This window comes from Cupressus sempervirens, chromosome 5, assembly GCF_028749045.1.
Source record: "Cupressus sempervirens isolate cs-2001-9-10 chromosome 5, ASM2874904v1, whole genome shotgun sequence".
Classification (NCBI taxonomy): Eukaryota; Viridiplantae; Streptophyta; class Pinopsida; order Cupressales; family Cupressaceae; genus Cupressus; species Cupressus sempervirens.
The window spans coordinates 123,670,223-123,690,663 of NC_143122.1; the positions used below are offsets into that span (position 1 = coordinate 123,670,223).

Consider the following 20,441-nt stretch of genomic DNA (forward strand, 5'->3'; position numbering starts at 1 on the left):
CGAATTGGCTAGAAATGGTCTCTCGAGCACTTTCTGAATGGATTCCTGTTGCTTCTCAAATTCTTATAAGTCAAATGAGAGAGTATCAGCTTTACTTAATGGTGAAGGTTGGACTTTCCTCGTTTTTTTTAATTATCAATTTCTAGATTGATATGAATGCATATTTCGACATTTAGTATTTCTTCACTAACTTTTTGTTTAGGAGATGAAAGATTTAGATCTGACATTTTTTGTGCCCATTAGGAGAGTTTATTAGTATTGCATTACAGTTTTCTTACATATTAGAAGATTGCAAGAAGAAAACAGGGCTCAGGAGAGATTTGCATCATTGCAATTGAGCCCATAAACAGATCCCGGTCATTGTTCATTATAAACTTAGTATCTTCAAATTTTCTGAAAATATCTAGAATAAAATTGATTTTCTTTTATTTCTTCCAAGAACTCAACAAATTCGGGCAAATAATATGGCATCTGTACCATGGTGTCTACACAGAAAAGTGCATGATCATAGTTATTGTTATGGAAGGCTAAAATTAGGCCATGAGATTCTTGCCCAAGCATCTCCTTGAAAATGAAAAAAGGATACCTGAAAAGAGAAATACTAAATACAAAACAGGAAGGTAAATCAAACATTAATAACACTGAAAGCTTGTACAAAATATTGTTGGATGAAATCAGGGCATCAAAACAAACAAGATTATAAAATTGCCAGACTGTTTACAAACATGAGGTAAAAAACTCAGACTGGAAAATCCACTAATGTAATCATACAAGCTAGAAAATGGGGCTTTTCCAAACAGATTGTTATGTACATTATCAGCACTCTTCCAATGTGAAGACACCTTCTAGGATTTAATAGAATCCACAGATAGCTTTAGGTCTATGCTCTTATAAGCAGTCAGCCTAAGACATTCAAACCTTATATTTTGAGTGTCTTTATTTTTTCTTGTTTTTAGGAGCAGGAACAATCAAGGATTGAATTGATTTATTCTTCCAATTTTTCACCCTAGCAGCTTCTTTCAAAAGCTCCCTTAGCCTCTGCTTCTCCAGGTCAGCATCTGGATTGGCTGTGCAAATTTTCTCTTCTCTGATTTCCACCACATGCTCCAAAACCCTAATTGCATCTTCCAACCTGTGCAAAACACAAAATGAACAATTTTCATCAATGAGATCAACACTGACAACATTTAAATTACTTGCAAATCTTTGCTGTACTTGAGGGATAGCACTAGATAGCTAATAGTAAGCATGAACAGTATAATATAAAATATCATCAATAGGCTCTTGGTCTACCAGTGAAGTTGAAAGGTTTCTAAATAGTCCACTGGGGATCAAGTCTTGCTGAGTGTAAGGCTCCGACATCGAAAAGAGATGAGCCCAAGATCGTGCCCCGAACAAATTTGGCAGAATGGATACCCCTTAGTCCCTTGGCTCTTAGCCAAAGAGGTTCGGCCGAAAGGCTTTTGCTCCTGTATCAGGTAGCTAAACAGATTTCATGGACCTCCATCAAAAAAATAAATATAAAATATCTCTTTTGCTTTGAGAGTGGTTAGATCACAGAGCAGTGCTTTACTAATTGCTAATGATCCGGCTGTGTATAATGTCTCGTGCCTAACATTTCATGTCTCTCTGCTGGACCTTTTACAAAGGTTTACATGGATCAAGCACGACTATCTTGTGTTAGTGGGGGAATTTTGGAGTCTAATCTTAGACCTAATAAATGATGAATGGTTGGTATTTACTGTATTATGGGAGATGATCAAGTGCATTGTTGTCATTGTAAAATTGTTCATGAACTGTTATGCTTCTTCACTTGTGCTGTTTTTAAAAAAGTACTTCCTAAGATATATATACTGTTAGGAAGTACTTTTTAAAAAAAATTTGCTAAATCCATTGACCTTGGAGTGGATAGATCTCAATCATTAAGTCTATGGGCACTTAGCAGTTATTGTTTTTTAAGTGACACATTAAGCCAATGATCATAAATAAAATTCAACATGGTTGGCTAATGAAGGAAATTTCCCATTCTCAATGTTAATTGACAACAAAGAGATTTTAAGGTTTGCTAGAAGTAAACTTATATTTGCAAGATTAATGAAGAAGGTATTGAATTTAAGTGACTTGAAATAATAAGCCTTGAATCTGAAATTAGACCAGTTTATATTTCATGCTATGATGTCTCTTCAAATTGGGCGGCATTTGATTCCTATCGAAAGATTTAACTGCAGGTTTGAAATATGGAAACACTGGTAGGAGTAAATTGACAAAATCTGCTATGGCCTTGCAAAAGCATTAACTATCCAAATTAAATAAAAAAATTCTACGGTGACAACTAGGGTTTTGTGATGACATGATGTATAATTGCAAATGCATGAAAATTTGGGGGTCAAGTTGCTAATCATATAGATGGTAGATGACGAAGTCAATGGGAAGCAAGCAATGCACATGCTGTTTATGGAAATCATGAAAGAGAATTTACTGTTTAGGGTATGAGCTATCTTCTAGCCATTAAATTGGCATCAATATCAAGAAAGGTTGTGAGAGAGATTTCTCTGTAGTCTGGTGCAAGAGTTCCAAGTAAATACAATTTCTGTTATATTTCTGAATCTATATATTGGAGACATAATACAATGTAATACATTTAAATTGATATATTCTCTGTGTTGTGTATTATGTATTTTTCAGTTTCTTTATTGTTTGCATATTCATTCAAATACCATTCATCGAAGACAAATTTGCCGTGGTTAGTGTGCTATGTATGGGAGTAAGTAATTTATAATGTTATCATGCTTCTAAGGTCACATTTGCTGACTTCTTGTAGGTTTGTAATTATCTTTATCATCAAGTCTTGGCAAGATGCTTGTATGCTATTTGTATATGTAATCGTCCAAACCAACACAAGGGATATTGTGGATCATCTGTGGTCATGAAGAAATACTACTTCAGTTATTGAGTTCACTGAATTTCATTTTGGATGAGCCTACAACTAGAGTGATTGAATTTCATAATAAAATTTTGTGGCTGATGGGCTTTGCATAATATTTTATCCATTTTCTAGGTTCTTGACTCTATTTCCCATTGAAGTATGTAATGGTCACATATGGTTGATTGATCATGCTTTATATTGAATTTGAATATCATCGATGTTCCATGTAGATAATAAATTAGTGTAAGCTATTGTCCTACTAGTTTGCATGAGTTCATAGATAGCTATTCTGCCATTTCTGTTGAGAAGCTGCATTTGTTAACCATCTTTAGTGTATCATGCATTTCTGGGTCCTCACAAATTTTACATGGAGTATAATAGTATAAATGATATCACATTTGAGGATATAAATTTGTTTTTTCACTTCTAGTTGCACTGTATCATGACAGTAATTTGTTGTTGAAAGCTCTTAGGTTTAAAAGACTTGTGAGCCAATACAACGGATGCTATGGGACACATCTTTGGGTATCCTTATGCACAAGGTGGGGCTAAGCTTTGTGGCAATTTTGTTTTCATTTCTCTTGAATTGTATGGTAAGAGCTCTAAGAATGCACTCCTCTACCTATCAAAGATGGAAGTGTAGGAGAGTTGTCACTCTTGTCAATTTTGTCCAAATCACTTACAGTTTGCTTGTGAGCCACGCCTAGTTTATTTAAACTGACCATGTTCCTGAGGTTCAATTTTGAGGTGTCTTTTAGAGTTGCAGGGTACAATTAGGAGCACCAAACACGATGATGCTTTTGGTCATATGTGGACACTGAACATTGATATTGATTAAGTTATTTCAATGAAAGTTGTAGACACCCTCAAGAGCATTCTTAAAAAGCACAAAATTCTGTTCTGGACTACGTTGCAGGATGTGTTTAGTGGAGCTATTTGGAGACTATGCATTATGATTAGGTAAGTATATCACGAGTATTCTTGAGAAATGCTACTTAAGAACTGGTTTTATTAATTAGTTAGATGAATGTGCTTAAATATTCTCTTGCAGTGGTCTTTTGACTTTTGAGAGAACAGTTATATCTGTTGGTGGCTTTACTGCAAAATCCTAAACATATCCTATTCCTTCTTCGATTTGGTGGCTGACACAATGCTGCTGATTTGGCTAGACACACATTGTATTTTCTTATGTCAAGGTTTAGCAGAATATCTGACGCCTTATATATTATATTTTGGCAATGGTCAGGTGGTGGACCTAGCCTTTTTTGCTTGTTTTTTTGACCTATCTCGGATGCATCTTAGCACCAGCTAAGATCTCTGTGGTTACATATGATTGATTAGATAGGTAGGATAACTAGTCAAGAACTGACTGATTGGAGGAGACTAGGAGTGTGTTTTGTTGATTGTAGTTTGGTTGACAACAAATATACCATGAAACTCTCTCTGTCCTTTAACATAGTGGCATTCAATTTCACAGAAAACTATACACACACTAAAGGCATCATAGAATTGTCATTCAGACGTAGAAATTGAAATCAATTTACCTGCCCATTGCATCATATGCTCCAGCCAGATTGCTACATACTTCAAGAGTATCCGAATGACAGGGACCACATACTTCATCCAAAATCAGCTTTGCTTCTTCAAACAAACCTGCAGCTTCATTTATGGCATAGCATTGCACACATGCTAGTCCCATCTGGTTCAAAACAAGGGCAAAGAAGACAGATTTCTTCTCCCCACTTGCCTTAAGTTTAACAATGGCATTCTTTAGTGAAGCACATGAATCAGCATGTTTTCCCAAGACATAGTATATAACACCCATCTGTGCCTCAATGCCTGCTATCACGCTCCGCTGACTAGGAGTATCATCCAATTGTTTCAAGGCCTTATGAAGCAGGCCTAAGGCCACTTCAGGTTCATTGATGGCCTCATAGATCACAGCAATCTCAGTCAACCCACTTGCAACATCCTGAGTGAAGCTTTCCGAACCGAGCTTATCATAGATTCTTAAAGCACTCTCACAAAATGTAGTGGCTTCCCTCAATTTTCCTGTCTTGCAGTTCACATCTGCAAGGCGAACAAAAACTTCAGCAACACTAGGATGGTTCTCCCCCTTTGCAGATTTAAAAACGGTCAGGGCCTTCTGGTATGCAAAAACAGCTTCATCATACCTCTCCAAGGCCAGGTAAGTATCTCCAATGCTGCACTCCACGGAGGCCACTTCAACTTCCTGACCATGAGACATCAATGCCATGCTTGCCAATACTAAATTCTCAAGGGCTGCTTCATAGTCTCCTTTTCCTTCATAAATTAGTGCTAGTAGTCTTCTATCAGCAACCTCCTCAAGGGAAGCTGTGGCTCTATGCAACCTATGGATTTGTAAAGAATGCAGGCACAACTTTTCAGCCTCCATAAACTGCATTGCTTGGGCATGACCCTCTGCTACATACCTGCAAGTCTCTCCGACCCTTGGATCCATGTCACCCAACACCTTCTTCTGGATCTCCAGCCCTCTTTTGTAGCGTTCCAGTGAATCCCCCACCCTTCCCAACATGGCAAAGGTGTCACCCAGCTGCATATTCCCTGCAAAGGCTGCAAGAGCATGTTCATGTCCCTCATCCACCATAGGGATCCTGATGGAGCTTTCCAATACAGGAACAGCCTCTTCATATTGTCCAAGGCTGCAGTGAATTGCTGCCAATATATGCAGACTCATAACAAGCTCAAGGCTTGGTTTCCCATCACAGCATCTCTCAAAGGACTCTGCAGCTCTTGAAGCACACTCCAGAGCTTTGTAAGAATTGTCGCCAGAGGCAATGAGGCTCCTTGCAAGCTTCAGCAGGAAAGGGCCCAGATCTGGATTGTCAAGGGAGTTCTGATCTAATCCATTTGGGTATATTGTACTGCTTGTGAGATTGCTGGTAAAGTTCTTTCTCCTCGAAGGGACTCTTCCTTTCATTTTCTTTGATTGCTGGGAGACCTCTTTCTCTAACATCAATACACATGGGCTCCCTTCCAGTTTTGCTTATAGGCAGACCTTCAATTGCACTCGTTCATGTTGCTTCTAGCTGTATAAGGATTGATTTAATTCATCTTCAAGATGTAATCATCTCGATTCTTTTTCCAATACATTTCTTCACTAGTTTGGCTGTAGGCCCACTGAAGTTAAAGTCACCTGAAGATTGATCCCAACGGTAATCAACGTCCAACAATGATTAAGGATTCAAATATTAGTGGGATCTTTGTGAGTGCCCAGCTTTTTCACCAACTGGACTGGGACCCCCAGCTTTTTCGTACACGATGATTCCCTTTTAAATCAGGGATTGCTGATTTCCCATAATTGATCTTTTAGTTTACGTTTCCATTATACTCCCTCCATTAGAATTCTCTTTCCTTTTCTTTTGTTTTCACTTTTGTAGTATAAACAGTTGGTTTCTCCCGGTTTCCTTTCCATTCAGACCGTCCACTGACAATAGGGATCACCTCTGCACTCCATGACCGATCAGGTATTTGCATAAAACTCACCGATTTTTAACGTCTTGATGATGACCCAACTGGCGCTGACTGAAGTATCTGTCAAGCAAGTTGGAATGATACACAGTCCATTAAATTAAAAGTTTAATATTGGTATTAATGAGTTTGAGCAACCAACTTATCTGATATTATTATTCTAAAATTTCCCCCAACTGGTTTTGTATAAGGTCTTTTTCCACGGGTGTGGCCTATAAACCTGTAGGGGTGGGACAAGGGATCATTGAAAAGTGGGACTATTAATTGTAATGCCGGCCGGATCCTGCCATCACTTCAAAGCTGACTTTAAACTCGCTTCTTAATGGTCGACTTTTCAGCTCTCCAAAGCAGACAGCTCATTTCTTGTCAAAATGGTTTCTTTATTCTTCAAGTAGTTGGTGGGTGTTGTGTATGATGAATATGCCAAGAAATGATGAATATTGTGATGTGAATATCAGGATTTAACTGTGTGATTTTTGAGTCAAACTCGATGACCCATGTTTCATGAGTAGTGATTCAACATGAATCCATCTCTCATGAGAATAAATGGAACATTTAGCACTCATTGGATCTAGGTGATGCTCACAGGGGTGAAGCACCGGGACTTCCCGGGAGGTCACCCATCCCAGTACTACTCCAGCCTGAGCGCGCTTAACTACGGAGTTTCCTCCACAGTTAAACCCAAAGCTTGCAACCCCATTTGCAAAACCTTCACCAAGTGTTGTGCCTTATGAACCATTCATTAGAAAGCCCCTTAAGCTCATCAATTGATAAGTAGGAGATGATTTCCACAGCTAGTCAAATTGTGATGTGAATATCAGGATTTAACTGTGTGATTTTTGAGTCAAACTCGATGACCCATGTTTCATGAGTAGTGATTCAACATGAATCCATCTCTCATGAGAATAAATGGAACATTTAGCACTCATTGGATCTAGGTGATGCTCACAGGGGTGAAGCACCGGGACTTCCCGGGAGGTCACCCATCCCAGTACTACTCCAGCCTGAGCGCGCTTAACTACGGAGTTTCCTCCACAGTTAAACCCAAAGCTTGCAACCCCATTTGCAAAACCTTCACCAAGTGTTGTGCCTTATGAACCATTCATTAGAAAGCCCCTTAAGCTCATCAATTGATAAGTAGGAGATGATTTCCACAGCTAGTCAAATTGTGATGTGAATATCAGGATTTAACTGTGTGATTTTTGAGTCAAACTCGATGACCCATGTTTCATGAGTAGTGATTCAACATGAATCCATCTCTCATGAGAATAAATGGAACATTTAGCACTCATTGGATCTAGGTGATGCTCACAGGGGTGAAGCACCGGGACTTCCCGGGAGGTCACCCATCCCAGTACTACTCCAGCCTGAGCGCGCTTAACTACGGAGTTTCCTCCACAGTTAAACCCAAAGCTTGCAACCCCATTTGCAAAACCTTCACCAAGTGTTGTGCCTTATGAACCATTCATTAGAAAGCCCCTTAAGCTCATCAATTGATAAGTAGGAGATGATTTCCACAGCTAGTCAAATTGTGATGTGAATATCAGGATTTAACTGTGTGATTTTTGAGTCAAACTCGATGACCCATGTTTCATGAGTAGTGATTCAACATGAATCCATCTCTCATGAGAATAAATGGAACATTTAGCACTCATTGGATCTAGGTGATGCTCACAGGGGTGAAGCACCGGGACTTCCCGGGAGGTCACCCATCCCAGTACTACTCCAGCCTGAGCGCGCTTAACTACGGAGTTTCCTCCACAGTTAAACCCAAAGCTTGCAACCCCATTTGCAAAACCTTCACCAAGTGTTGTGCCTTATGAACCATTCATTAGAAAGCCCCTTAAGCTCATCAATTGATAAGTAGGAGATGATTTCCACAGCTAGTCAAATTGTGATGTGAATATCAGGATTTAACTGTGTGATTTTTGAGTAGCTGTGGAAATCATCTCCTACTTATCAATTGATGAGCTTAAGGGGCTTTCTAATGAATGGTTCATAAGGCACAACACTTGGTGAAGGTTTTGCAAATGGGGTTGCAAGCTTTGGGTTTAACTGTGGAGGAAACTCCGTAGTTAAGCGCGCTCAGGCTGGAGTAGTACTGGGATGGGTGACCTCCCGGGAAGTCCCGGTGCTTCACCCCTGTGAGCATCACCTAGATCCAATGAGTGCTAAATGTTCCATTTATTCTCATGAGAGATGGATTCATGTTGAATCACTACTCATGAAACATGGGTCATCGAGTTTGACTCAAAAATCACACAGTTAAATCCTGATATTCACATCACAATTTGACTAGCTGTGGAAATCATCTCCTACTTATCAATTGATGAGCTTAAGGGGCTTTCTAATGAATGGTTCATAAGGCACAACACTTGGTGAAGGTTTTGCAAATGGGGTTGCAAGCTTTGGGTTTAACTGTGGAGGAAACTCCGTAGTTAAGCGCGCTCAGGCTGGAGTAGTACTGGGATGGGTGACCTCCCGGGAAGTCCCGGTGCTTCACCCCTGTGAGCATCACCTAGATCCAATGAGTGCTAAATGTTCCATTTATTCTCATGAGAGATGGATTCATGTTGAATCACTACTCATGAAACATGGGTCATCGAGTTTGACTCAAAAATCACACAGTTAAATCCTGATATTCACATCACAATTTGACTAGCTGTGGAAATCATCTCCTACTTATCAATTGATGAGCTTAAGGGGCTTTCTAATGAATGGTTCATAAGGCACAACACTTGGTGAAGGTTTTGCAAATGGGGTTGCAAGCTTTGGGTTTAACTGTGGAGGAAACTCCGTAGTTAAGCGCGCTCAGGCTGGAGTAGTACTGGGATGGGTGACCTCCCGGGAAGTCCCGGTGCTTCACCCCTGTGAGCATCACCTAGATCCAATGAGTGCTAAATGTTCCATTTATTCTCATGAGAGATGGATTCATGTTGAATCACTACTCATGAAACATGGGTCATCGAGTTTGACTCAAAAATCACACAGTTAAATCCTGATATTCACATCACAATTTGACTAGCTGTGGAAATCATCTCCTACTTATCAAATGATGAATATTGTTAATTTGTTTTTATAGTTGCAATGGCGACTTCATATTCTAATGGGTTGAGTGCAATTGATGAAAATGGTGGTCTCTATGTTGGTTGGGGATGTTTGTACTGCTTTATAAGAGTGTTCAAGAAATGAGCTTGCTTGAATATTAAGATACAAATATGATGAGATTATGATCAATGATAACATATTACAAATGTGCAATGATTTTGTGTATAGAGATAAGATGTCGTGTGTTGGAATGGATCATTATTGATGTCAAAGGAAGAATGAATAGATTGAAATAAAAATGACATTGATGTCAAAGTAGTAAGGCATATTTGTTTTTGATATTAGTGACAACCTAACAAGGATGTTGACCTTTATAAAGTCACAGACATAGGGTTGACAATGAAACAACAACACAAGCAAGTGTGTAGCAATTTACAATAAAGACCACTAACAACACATAGTCAACATATAAACCTTATAGAAAAATTGTTAAATGCATACAAGGTCTTAAAGGCCAAAAACACATAGGCCAACATAGACCCTCAATGACACTCAACCACCACTTCTTTATAAGAAACACTCTATATCCCCTTGTTACAAACAAGATTATCTAGAGACTTTTTGTGAATAACAATAGGACTCTGACTGTAGAATTGCCACCTGTTGCCAAACCCCTTTCCACCTCAATAGCAAAGGAGTCCACCTCAATAGGAGTAGCAAAGCAAAGGTCAACAAACTAGAGCGCAAAGTGTTAAACCACCAATCATCTAAAGAACCATGGAAGGGAGTTCATATGAGATTAAAAAAAGCTCCACACTTGCGAAGAAAGTCTCCACCTCAATAGGAAATTGGTTCACCACCTATCTCATGAAAAGTGTCTTTATCTCATATAGGTGATTGTTTCACCTTTATAAGAACCATGAAAGGAGTAGACCGTGAGTATTGTTGGCTCTTGATTTAACAGTGATTATTATTACCAGCAAACAACAAAATTTATTATACCTAGAGGTAGCTAGTGCTCATATTTAGTACAATAAACTATGTCTTTGGGCCAACTTCACAAAGCACAATTGATTCCTACACTTCTAGCTCTACAAGACCGAGGTGGGAGTACCTTAGGGATTCAAATATCTTCTTGACTCTTACTCTTAATCCCTAGAAACGACAGATATGGTCCATTTTCTCTACTATATGTGAAACAAAAATGAGCTACAACAACTAACAATAACTCATGAATCCCATTAGATGATGACCACCCTTATGCACTTGATACAATATTTGATTGATTTATATTTGAATATAAATTGAATACATGTAGCAGAATTTACTTCAGTTTGTCTCTGATTTATATGACTAGTGCCTTATCCATTGTTACACAGAGTCAACTATTAGTAGGGGATCTAATTCAGATAACTTGTAAATGAATCATATCAGTTGTGGTCACCAATTCCCATTCTTATGAAATATCCCTTTTATAAACTCATAGACCCTATTGATTCATTGAAGCACTTCCTTAATTCCTTGAATTAAAAGCAACAATAGAATCAATATACAACCTATCCTGATTGCATTCAATCAATTAAACCTTATTTAACTGATCCCAAAGTAAACAAATTCATAAAATGGAGACAAAGATTGATAACACAGATGCAGTGTAAGTGCCCTTTTGTATTATCCTTTGAAAAAATATTGATATAATAACTAACAGAAACTCAATGGAACTCTGAATATCTTGCTAGTTCTGTCATTGCTATGAAAACATCAAGAAATTACAAAGCTAGAAAATAAACTCAGAAGACTACACATAAAAGTGGACCAACTATACTTTTGGACAAGGCAAAATTACAAAGTTCACAGACCTTTTCTCTAACCTTGGGATCTCGCTTATATAGGGTGAGATGCAACAAGCTTCAGCAATAGAGAACTAATAGTTGTCCTTAGGACAAAATATTTACATCATTACTGCCCCCAAAGACAAAGAAATGTGCAACAAGAAAAGCTTTACATCATAATATCCTTTGTGGGACCATTCTTTAGTTACACCTATTGTTATACTTTCTTTGTTAAAAAAACTTGATGATTGGCCCTATTACTATTGTTGCTCCTCGAAGGTTGTAGCTGATGGGATTGATTGTGACATATCTGGCTCTACTTGTTGCAAACTGACCTTCACTCAAGGATCTCCATGTAAATCATCATGAATAGATAAGACAACATTTATTTTTATTTCCTCTTCTGCCATGTCATCAGTCTGGGCTTCTGTGCCAACAACTGCAATTGGTTGCTCACCTTTATTCTCTTCTTCCTTTTGATCTTTTGATGATGGATCAATTATCTGTATCTCATCTTGTTCCATTTCCTCATCATCATCAGTTTTGGCATCTTCTAATTGCTCACTAGGAGCACTATATGTCATCCACTTGTCAAAAAGTGTGTCATCTAGCCAATTGAACTACAGAATATCATGTTGTTTTTTAATCACATATTCATCTATTTTGTCAATTTTAATAAAATTGTGTTTTAAAGAATCAAAGAAAATTTTGGCTTTTACAATTTGTTCAATAGTAGCTGCCCAACATGCATTTCCTCTTTCATTTATGACTCTATTCATCCTGAGACAAAATAGGTCACCTTATTCTTGGCCCCATTCCTCCTTACTTTTCAATTTATTCCTTTTACCCAAAGCATGTGGGAACAAATCAAATTTAGCACTCTTGTACTTGTCCAAGTAACTAGCAATTCTCCTTTGTAGCTCAACTCTCTCATCATCAAAATCTGAAAGATCGTTGGCAACATCATAGGTTTTTTCTATATGATCATGTGATAAACTAATGGCAGAAAAACATAAGAATGTGACTTCTTTTCTTCTCTTACTCCACTTGTTAATAATTGGCTTCAAGGCTTCATCAATTGCCTTTATCTCATCCCATATATTCATTGTCTTTGCCAGTTGATCATAGAACAAGGGTCATTCAATTTTATCAATTAAATACATGAGAGTCTTTCTTATCTTATCTTCATATTATACATTTAGCTCTACATGTAATGCCCACAATTTGCCCTTTTCTTCTTCAAAATCTCAGTAGTATAATACTGTGGCCTCTATGGTGCATCAGGAATCTCAATGAGGAGTGGATTTGAAAGGCTCCACTAGTGGGTGAGGGTAGGTAATCCTTGGCCTAGTGGACTGTCCCATTACTTTATTCTCAAGTTCAATTCTCCTTTGAACTTCTTTATTGTATGCTTCCAAAACCTTCTTATATTTATCTTGTAATTCCAACCTTGCCTTTTCATCTTTTTCAGCAGTGACTAAAGTAAAATGGGTTGTTCCAACACCCAGATGTGCAACTTCTACATTAGTAGTTTCTTCTTCTCTCTTCACAATCAGGTTGCCTATTAATCCAATATCATTAGGCTGTAAAGAGCTAGTCCTAGATCCTTTCCTCAATGACCAAATAACTAATGTAGCCTGATCCTCACTGAATTTGGCACCTTTTATTTCTTTTTTCCCTTGATCCTCTAAACTCATCTTGTTTGCAATAGAATCAAAACTAAAGCATCTGTTATAGCCCAATTTGATAGCAATAAAACACTGGATGCCTTTACCATTTGTCTCCCCTCTTCAAGGGTCATGCTTTGGAATTCTCGCATCATTTCTTCCTTTACCTGATTTTGCACATTTGCATCCTCCATTCCCAGATGCTCTACTTTCAACTTATTACACCTTTCCTCAAACTTTCCCATGTTTGCTCTCTAGGAAAATTGGTAGAAGGCTCTAGTTTTAACAAAATTGTCATCAGATATGAACTCATGACTAGCCTATTCAATTACAAGATCCAACTCCTTTCCTTTGTAATATACCACTGTTAACTCTAAGCTTGGCATTGGAGGTTCCTGTAGATTTCCCTCTTCTAATTCAGCCTATGTAATGACAATTCTCCCTTCGAACCCTAACTACTCCATCTGCTCCTTGGTCAGCTGTTCATCTCCTATCTATAATGGGGATTGTGTAGGTGAATATTCCTTAATGGGAGGTGTTTTCTCCCTTATTATTTTCTACCTCTTGGGCAAGGGCTCATCAAGTCTTTCTTCTAGGACAACACTGGTTGAACCTACTATTTGTTTTCCCTTATCCACAATGGCCCTTTTTTCTGAATCACATTATAGCTAGGTCTCTTCTAGACAACCATCCTATTCTTACTGTAGGAGTAAATGTCAATCTCCTCATGACCTCTTTGGCTTTTTCTAGAAAAGAATTGATAAAGAATTGTTTCTTTTCGTTCATAGCCTCCATGATCTCAGGAAAAGTAATCATGAGTTTATTTATTCTATCTGCCTCTATTTTTGCATCATCTAGAGGCTTGTAATCTTTATCAAAACAATGAATAAATTCCAAAACTCTAGAAAAAAATCTCCATTTTTCTTTCTTGTTCTCCTGCTCTTGCAAATAGAACTCATTCCTTATTATATCCTTAGAGAAATATGGTTCATGTTTTTTGGAACCAACTTTAGCCCTTAATCTAAAGATATCAAAAAATCCCTCAGAATCACAACAATAGGGACAAGACACATCTATCTTGTATTGATCCAAGAATTTATACAAAAACAACCATCCGCCTTTTGTAATTATGAAATGGTGGACTACAGTACAAGTGGGGAAAATTGAGACTTTGTTTCTTCTAACCAAATATGTTTCCTCCAATCCTCCTAGCTGCCACAATATCTCACCTATCCCTACTTTCAAAGGAACCTAGTAGGGTAGTACATGAGGAGTCCCTTAGAAACCATAAACCCTAAAAACTGTTGAAATAGGGTATGGTATGATATCAACCCAATTATGTGACACTTTTAAATCAGATGGATTATCCATTGGTCTGATAAAATTCATTAATGCCCTAGGGATTCTAGGATTGTCCCTCAATAAGAGGTTTCTCAATCTAGAGGCAAAATATCGATCAAACCTAAAAAAACTAGCCTTTTCTGCATCCATAGTCATATCTACACTCCATAACTGGATTGGTAGAGCCTCTCCTTCATGTTCTCTATTCAAAGCCATTTCCTTCGCAAAATATGTTACCCCCTTAAACAAGAACATATGCATCAATAAAGAGTAATGGCCAAATGTCTTTTCTACTTTGCTCTTGGCAATTCCAACTAGCCTTGCAAGGATTTCTTCTATTATATAGGATGCAAAATGAAAAATAATATCCACACCAAAAGAAGAAATCCAAGCCATCATATACATAAATTTGATTGGCAGAAAACTTTGCTCATCCTCATCAAAAACTCTACATAAAGTCATATATATTTCTAGGGCTTTGGAGGTGAAAAATTCCATCTTAAAAGGCTCTTTTGTAGATGCTATGACCAATGTCAGATTCCCAATTAAGGCCAAATGTGTCCTCAGTGCACCCTACCTAACCTTATCCTTCTTTGATAAGTATTCCTTTTCTAGTCCTGGCAAGCCAATGGGTATATGGTAATCTGAAAAGGGCTCCAAACCAAAGACCTTTCAAATTTCTTCAGCACTTACACTCATCAAGAACTCCCCATCTAATCTTCTTACTACTCTAGCCATAGGGTCATAGTTTTGGGTGGTCATGAGTAGGTCGACATCCATGAATACACTAGGGACCACTAGTTTTCCTAAATCAAAATTCCAAATGTTTCTATGGGGAGAAAAAAAAATTCTCTCTGAAAACCACTTCTTAAAAAGAAAAAGGCTTGATTTGGTAGTAGTAGCATCCCTAATCCAATTTCGTCTATCATATAAACCATCTGCAATCTTGAGCCTAGGGTTTACATAAATTAACGTTTTCATCTGGATAGACTCATTTGTAGACTTGGGCAATAATTCAAGAAGGTCATCATGTATGTTCCTATTATCATAATCTACTTGTCCTGAGAATACTTTCTTTGGAGGTAAGATGGATAAAAATTGCAGAATAATAGAATACTTAGATATATAGGGTGAATTGAGAAACTTACTTTGCTCTTTACTACTCTTTCACTGCAATTTTGTGACACACTGCAAATACTGGGAATTCTTTCAAGTTCTAATCACACAAAGCACAATTCTTCAATGGCTCTAAGCTCTCTCAAAGTCTGAAATTTGTTTTCATAGAGAAGAAATGGAAAGATCTTTTCAATATACTCTATTTTTGGTTCGCACGAGTAGCCTTCAATCTTCATAAATGAATCATAAGGAGAAACAAGGTGGCATCACCTTCTATTTTTTAAAACTCACCGTTGATTCCAAAAAATCTGATGATCCAAGAACATGATAATGAATGACTCACTTTCCACAAGCCAGGTTGGCAGTCAACTCAATACATCTTCTCCACCTAAGCCTTTCCTTCCATTGTTGGCAACTTTTTCCTGAACCCACTAGTGCTCAAAGACACATGTCATGCTCTCGCTATGTTGCTATTTATAAACATCAAGCAACTCCTGCATGTGACATAATGACCATCATTGATCTACTTCTGACTTGATGATGTATATTACAAAACCTTTGGTGGATCCTCTTGTCTTTCTATTCGGTTGCCATGTCACGTGTGCTAAAAATTGAACAAGTGTTCATAGCAACTTGGTGCTTACCGTTGATGTATCTTTGATATGATGGCATACAAACATCATGTGTCCTACTTCTGAGTGTGAATCCACATGGTTCATAACATGACATTATTTTGACATGTGAGCAAGCCATTTTAAACTTTTTTGCATTGATTTTTAAACTTACTTTCCATCATGTTTTGTTATCACGGGAAGGCACTATGTCATTATCAACGTGAACCAAGAGTTTTTCAATTGCAACATAGTGACCACCGTATTCTTTGAAAGAATTTGGCCATATGAAATGTGCACATTCCCATTGTTTTTACTGTATTCAATGCCCCTGACATTCCATAATAATCACATGGCTTCACTGAGGACGAAACATTTTACGATGCCCATCTTACATGTTGATTCCACCATTTTTACCTTTTCAGGAAGGCGCTATGTTGTTACTAGCCAAAAAAGATGAATTTCTTGGTAGCAACATAGTGACCACCGTGATCCTATAGAAAATTATCATTGTGAAAAGGAAAACAACACATTCTTATTTTGGTTCCTCCTTTATTGCACCTGACGCATCTAATAACCCACCATGCTACTTACGACAGGCAAGATCTCAACACTGTATCCACTTTTGGGCCCACTGTGTTTCACTTTTGCAAGAGGTCGCCATGTCACTACTGGCGAAACCCTCCCATTTTTAGGTTACAACATAGTGACCACCGTTGCTTTTGGAAGATCCAATAGCTCGAATGAAATACATTAAAATCATATTAAATATCAGCTGGGTCTCAGGTGTAACACTGTACTTGGTGGCTATGTCGCATGAGATAAAGTGACCAAAAGCTTTCAACGCGATATAACAACCACTATAGATCTTAAAAAGATCTAATAGTGCAGGATTTTTGGGAATTATGGAGTCAAAACAAAATCTTAAAAGGTTCCTGCAAATTATAACCTTTTCAAAATGATTTTCTCCCACTCAACCAAGAGGTGACAATCATATGACCTAAAGCGTTCGCTTAGGGCACAAATTTTGTTTTAATTAGGGTTTTTCATAGGGTTAACTAATTTTGAAAAAACCAAACCCTAAATTTACAAAATTTGTGTAGATCTACCTGATTTTCATACATATTTTAGAAAATTTTTGCACTATGGAAAATTAGACCATTAAATACTAAACCCATCTCATGATTAACAACACATATCAACTACCTCAAGGATGGAAAGAGCTCCCACATCAGATGCAAACCTCAACCAAAAATAACAAACCAAAGTGAGGCCTTGAAAACTGGTAGCAATCAATTGATCACAAGATTAAAAAAACCACTATCCAAGCTACACAAAAGGTGCGAAACCAACAAGAGGAAAAGAGTGTTGAATGTGAAGAACACTTCCATCACAATAACATAAACCACCTAAATTTGCACATAGCTTGCGAATCAAATTGACTCTCCATATTGAAGAGCAGTCACTTTCCTGATCAACATAATAGTAGATATCATTCTACCCCAGACTCAATAAAATTTGAATCATGAAATTTTCCTCGAAAAAGACATTCATTGTTGTGTTATAAGTCATCACAAGAGCATCACAAACTTGCCAATTCCATAAAAGTAGTCTTCTTACAAAATTAACTATTTGATTGAAGGAGTTGTCACTTTCCTAATAGATGACATGGTAGATGTCATCCATCCCAAGTTCTAGCAATCTGTGAAGAATCACAATGTCTTCATCAAGGGCATAATTCATCACCATAAAACAAGCTTCAATATTCACAAAACAATTCACGTCTTTGTAGGAAATGCTGCCACAACCAAAAGGACCATGGAGGAAGATAAAGAAACAATCCAAGAGGAAACCAATTATGAAAGAAGAAAGGCATAAGTGTTATCATGAAATGCAAGAAGAGAATAGTCATTTAGTGACACATATAAGGAAAGTTGCATCAATTTTATAAGGAAAATTAGATTGATTGTTTGAAGAATTACATTAGAGTTTAAGAATGATTATTTATGTAAGGCATTTTCATCATGGCCAAACTCTATATACAATGAATAATAATCTCAAAGTTTAAATTAAAGATTTAAGCTTCGATATTTTTATCTCAAGGTTCTACTTATTTGGGGTAGATATGGAAAACAAAATAAATGATATGTTCTATGAATAAGATGAAAGAGAAAGACTAAAAAAGGAAGATAAGACTTCATTAGAATAAAGAAAAGATAAAGAAATTAGTTATAACAAAAATATATTGTTGGTCCCAACCATAGGTTAGTATACTAAGAGGATACACACTAAGGTCTATTTTTACTTTAAATTGTTGACAATATGGTTAGTTAGATGTCTTGATGGTTGTCATTTATGGAAACATATACTCAACATTTCATTTATGCATTTAAAGATAGAAAATTACCTAAGTGTTAGATAGTTTGTAGTAGCATAGAGTACAGATCTTAAGTGTGCGGACAACTCATTGAGAGTTAGCTTATGTGCAGTTGAGAGAAGCTTCATGACAGTGTCATGATGATGTGTTCTAGTGCACAAATGTGTATGGATATTACAATGCAAGTTATAGTAAGATTAACAATGTGGGTATTTAATAGTGCAAAATAGAGCATAGTAGTAAACCAAGTTGTATGACTTTAGGAATTATTTTTCTTATGAAATAGTTACTAAGTTATGTTGACTAACTATATGGATACTATTCCATAAGTATTTTTATATATGTTAAGCATGTGAAGACATGAAGGCTGACATTGCAGAGTTTTTTTTATTGTGCAAGGTATAAGTAAAGATCTTATCTTGTGTAGATAATGTGGAAGTTGCATGATTAGATGTGGCATGTGAGCTATTGTGAGAACTATCTACAAGTCTTATGTAATGCAAAATTTGATGTAAGATTAGAGAAAGTGCGAGTTACAACAGCAAATCAAGTATTGTATGTGTAGATGCTTAAAATCATCCTTAACGACTATATTAACTTATTAATATTGCCCGTAACATTGTAATTAATTATTAATTAATTAATTACATTGCTCACATTCTTTTACTTATTTAATTATATTAATTAATTAAATAAGTTCATTCCCCCTAAGTATTTAAATTTAATTTTAATACTCCTAGCTCTAGTGTGCTAAATTAATTTAACACATGATCCTCCATGTCTCTCCCCTTTTTAAAATAAATTTATTTTATTTAAATCCTCACATCTCATTGATTCCTTTAAACCCATGATTAAATTAAATTTCATTTAATTTAATCTTAAGCCTAATCTAGAGCCTAGCCTATAACTATCATTTTCATCCTCTTAAGCCTACTTCTTCTCTAATCCCACTTAATCATTCCTAATCATATCCCTAATCCCCCTCATTAGCCTAAGAGTGTGCTCACACATGTGTGAGATGGCACTCTTGTCTCCCACTCTTCTTCTCAAGTTTGCTCACACATGTGTGAGCAAACTTTGAGTTCTTGACCATTTGCATAGCTTGCATGTCACCTTATGTGGCATCTACATGGATGCCACCTCACCAAGCCCTCCCTCAAGCCTATAAATAGAGGGCTTGTCTCAAACACTTGCATCTCTCATTATTGCATTGTTACCATGCCATTTTTAGTTTTGAGTTCTCATTCTAAGAGTTTGCATTGTAGTTTGATTTTCATAGAGATTTTTAGGATTATACTAACAATTTGGTAGCTGATTTAGTTTACATCATGCATTGTTAATCTAGTTTTTACATGCATTTGTAGCTTTATTTTAGCTTGCATTTTTATCATAGTTGCATATCTAGTTAGTTCTTTCATTGCATATCATCTTCATCCTTGAATACTTTCAAGAATGGCTCTCTCCATAACCATTTCTTGAGGTATTCTTTATCTCATTTAGTCTAGATTCATCTTTTACTTGCATACACACTTGCACTCACACACTCAAGATATTCATTTATTGTTGTGTTTGGGAAAGCACATCAAACATACCCCCATCTTAACACACCAACAAGGCCTCTCATGGGTGCCTTTGTTGAGCTATAGAGGTTATTGGAGGGTTGGATTTGTTGGTTGCTTAGGGTTGCAAAATCCAAGCAAGCATTAGTTGATATTTATTCCTTGCGTTTTGATGAATGCTTGATGTATTTTGAAGATTTTAAACTAGTGTTTGTTTGTTAAGCCATGCTTCTTGCAAGTCTCATTTTTAAGCACACATTTTGGCATGCTCGGTGGGACCCACGTCTCTGGTTTCATTTCAAAAATTTGCAAACAACCTTGGTTTAGTCGTAAAACATCGCATTGTCATCTCCGTAGGCCATAGTGGTGTTTGCATTTTTCGTCTCCGTAGGCCATAGCGGCGTCTGCATTTGTCGTCTACGTAGATCAGCATCTCCGCAAACCAATGTCT

The 20,441-nt window shown here is 37.0% G+C and overlaps 1 protein-coding gene across 1 annotated transcript; it reads right to left on the bottom strand.

Annotated features, from left to right (window-relative positions):
* Positions 1-682: 682 nt before the first annotated feature.
* KLCR1 (Tetratricopeptide repeat (TPR)-like superfamily protein) lies at positions 683-6,101 on the bottom strand. Its single transcript, XM_089828834.1, has 2 exons — positions 4,471-6,101; positions 683-1,132 (listed from the first exon to the last, which is right to left on the bottom strand). Exons 1-2 carry the CDS (start codon positions 5,922-5,924, stop codon positions 937-939), a joined length of 1,650 nt encoding a protein of 549 aa, XP_089684960.1. The 5' UTR covers positions 5,925-6,101; the 3' UTR covers positions 683-936.
* Between the last annotated feature and the right edge of the window lie 14,340 nt (positions 6,102-20,441).

What these genes read in the sequence shown, in the direction of transcription:
- KLCR1 (XM_089828834.1), bottom strand. Translation starts at nt 5,924, where the DNA reads ATGTTAGAGAAAGAGGTCTCCCAGCAATCAAAGAAAATGAAAGGAAGA. An exon ending in GCATATGATGCAATGGGCAG is followed by an intron (nt 1,133 to 4,470) that starts GTAAATTGATTT and finishes TGTTTTGCACAG; the next exon opens with GTTGGAAGATGCAATTAGGG.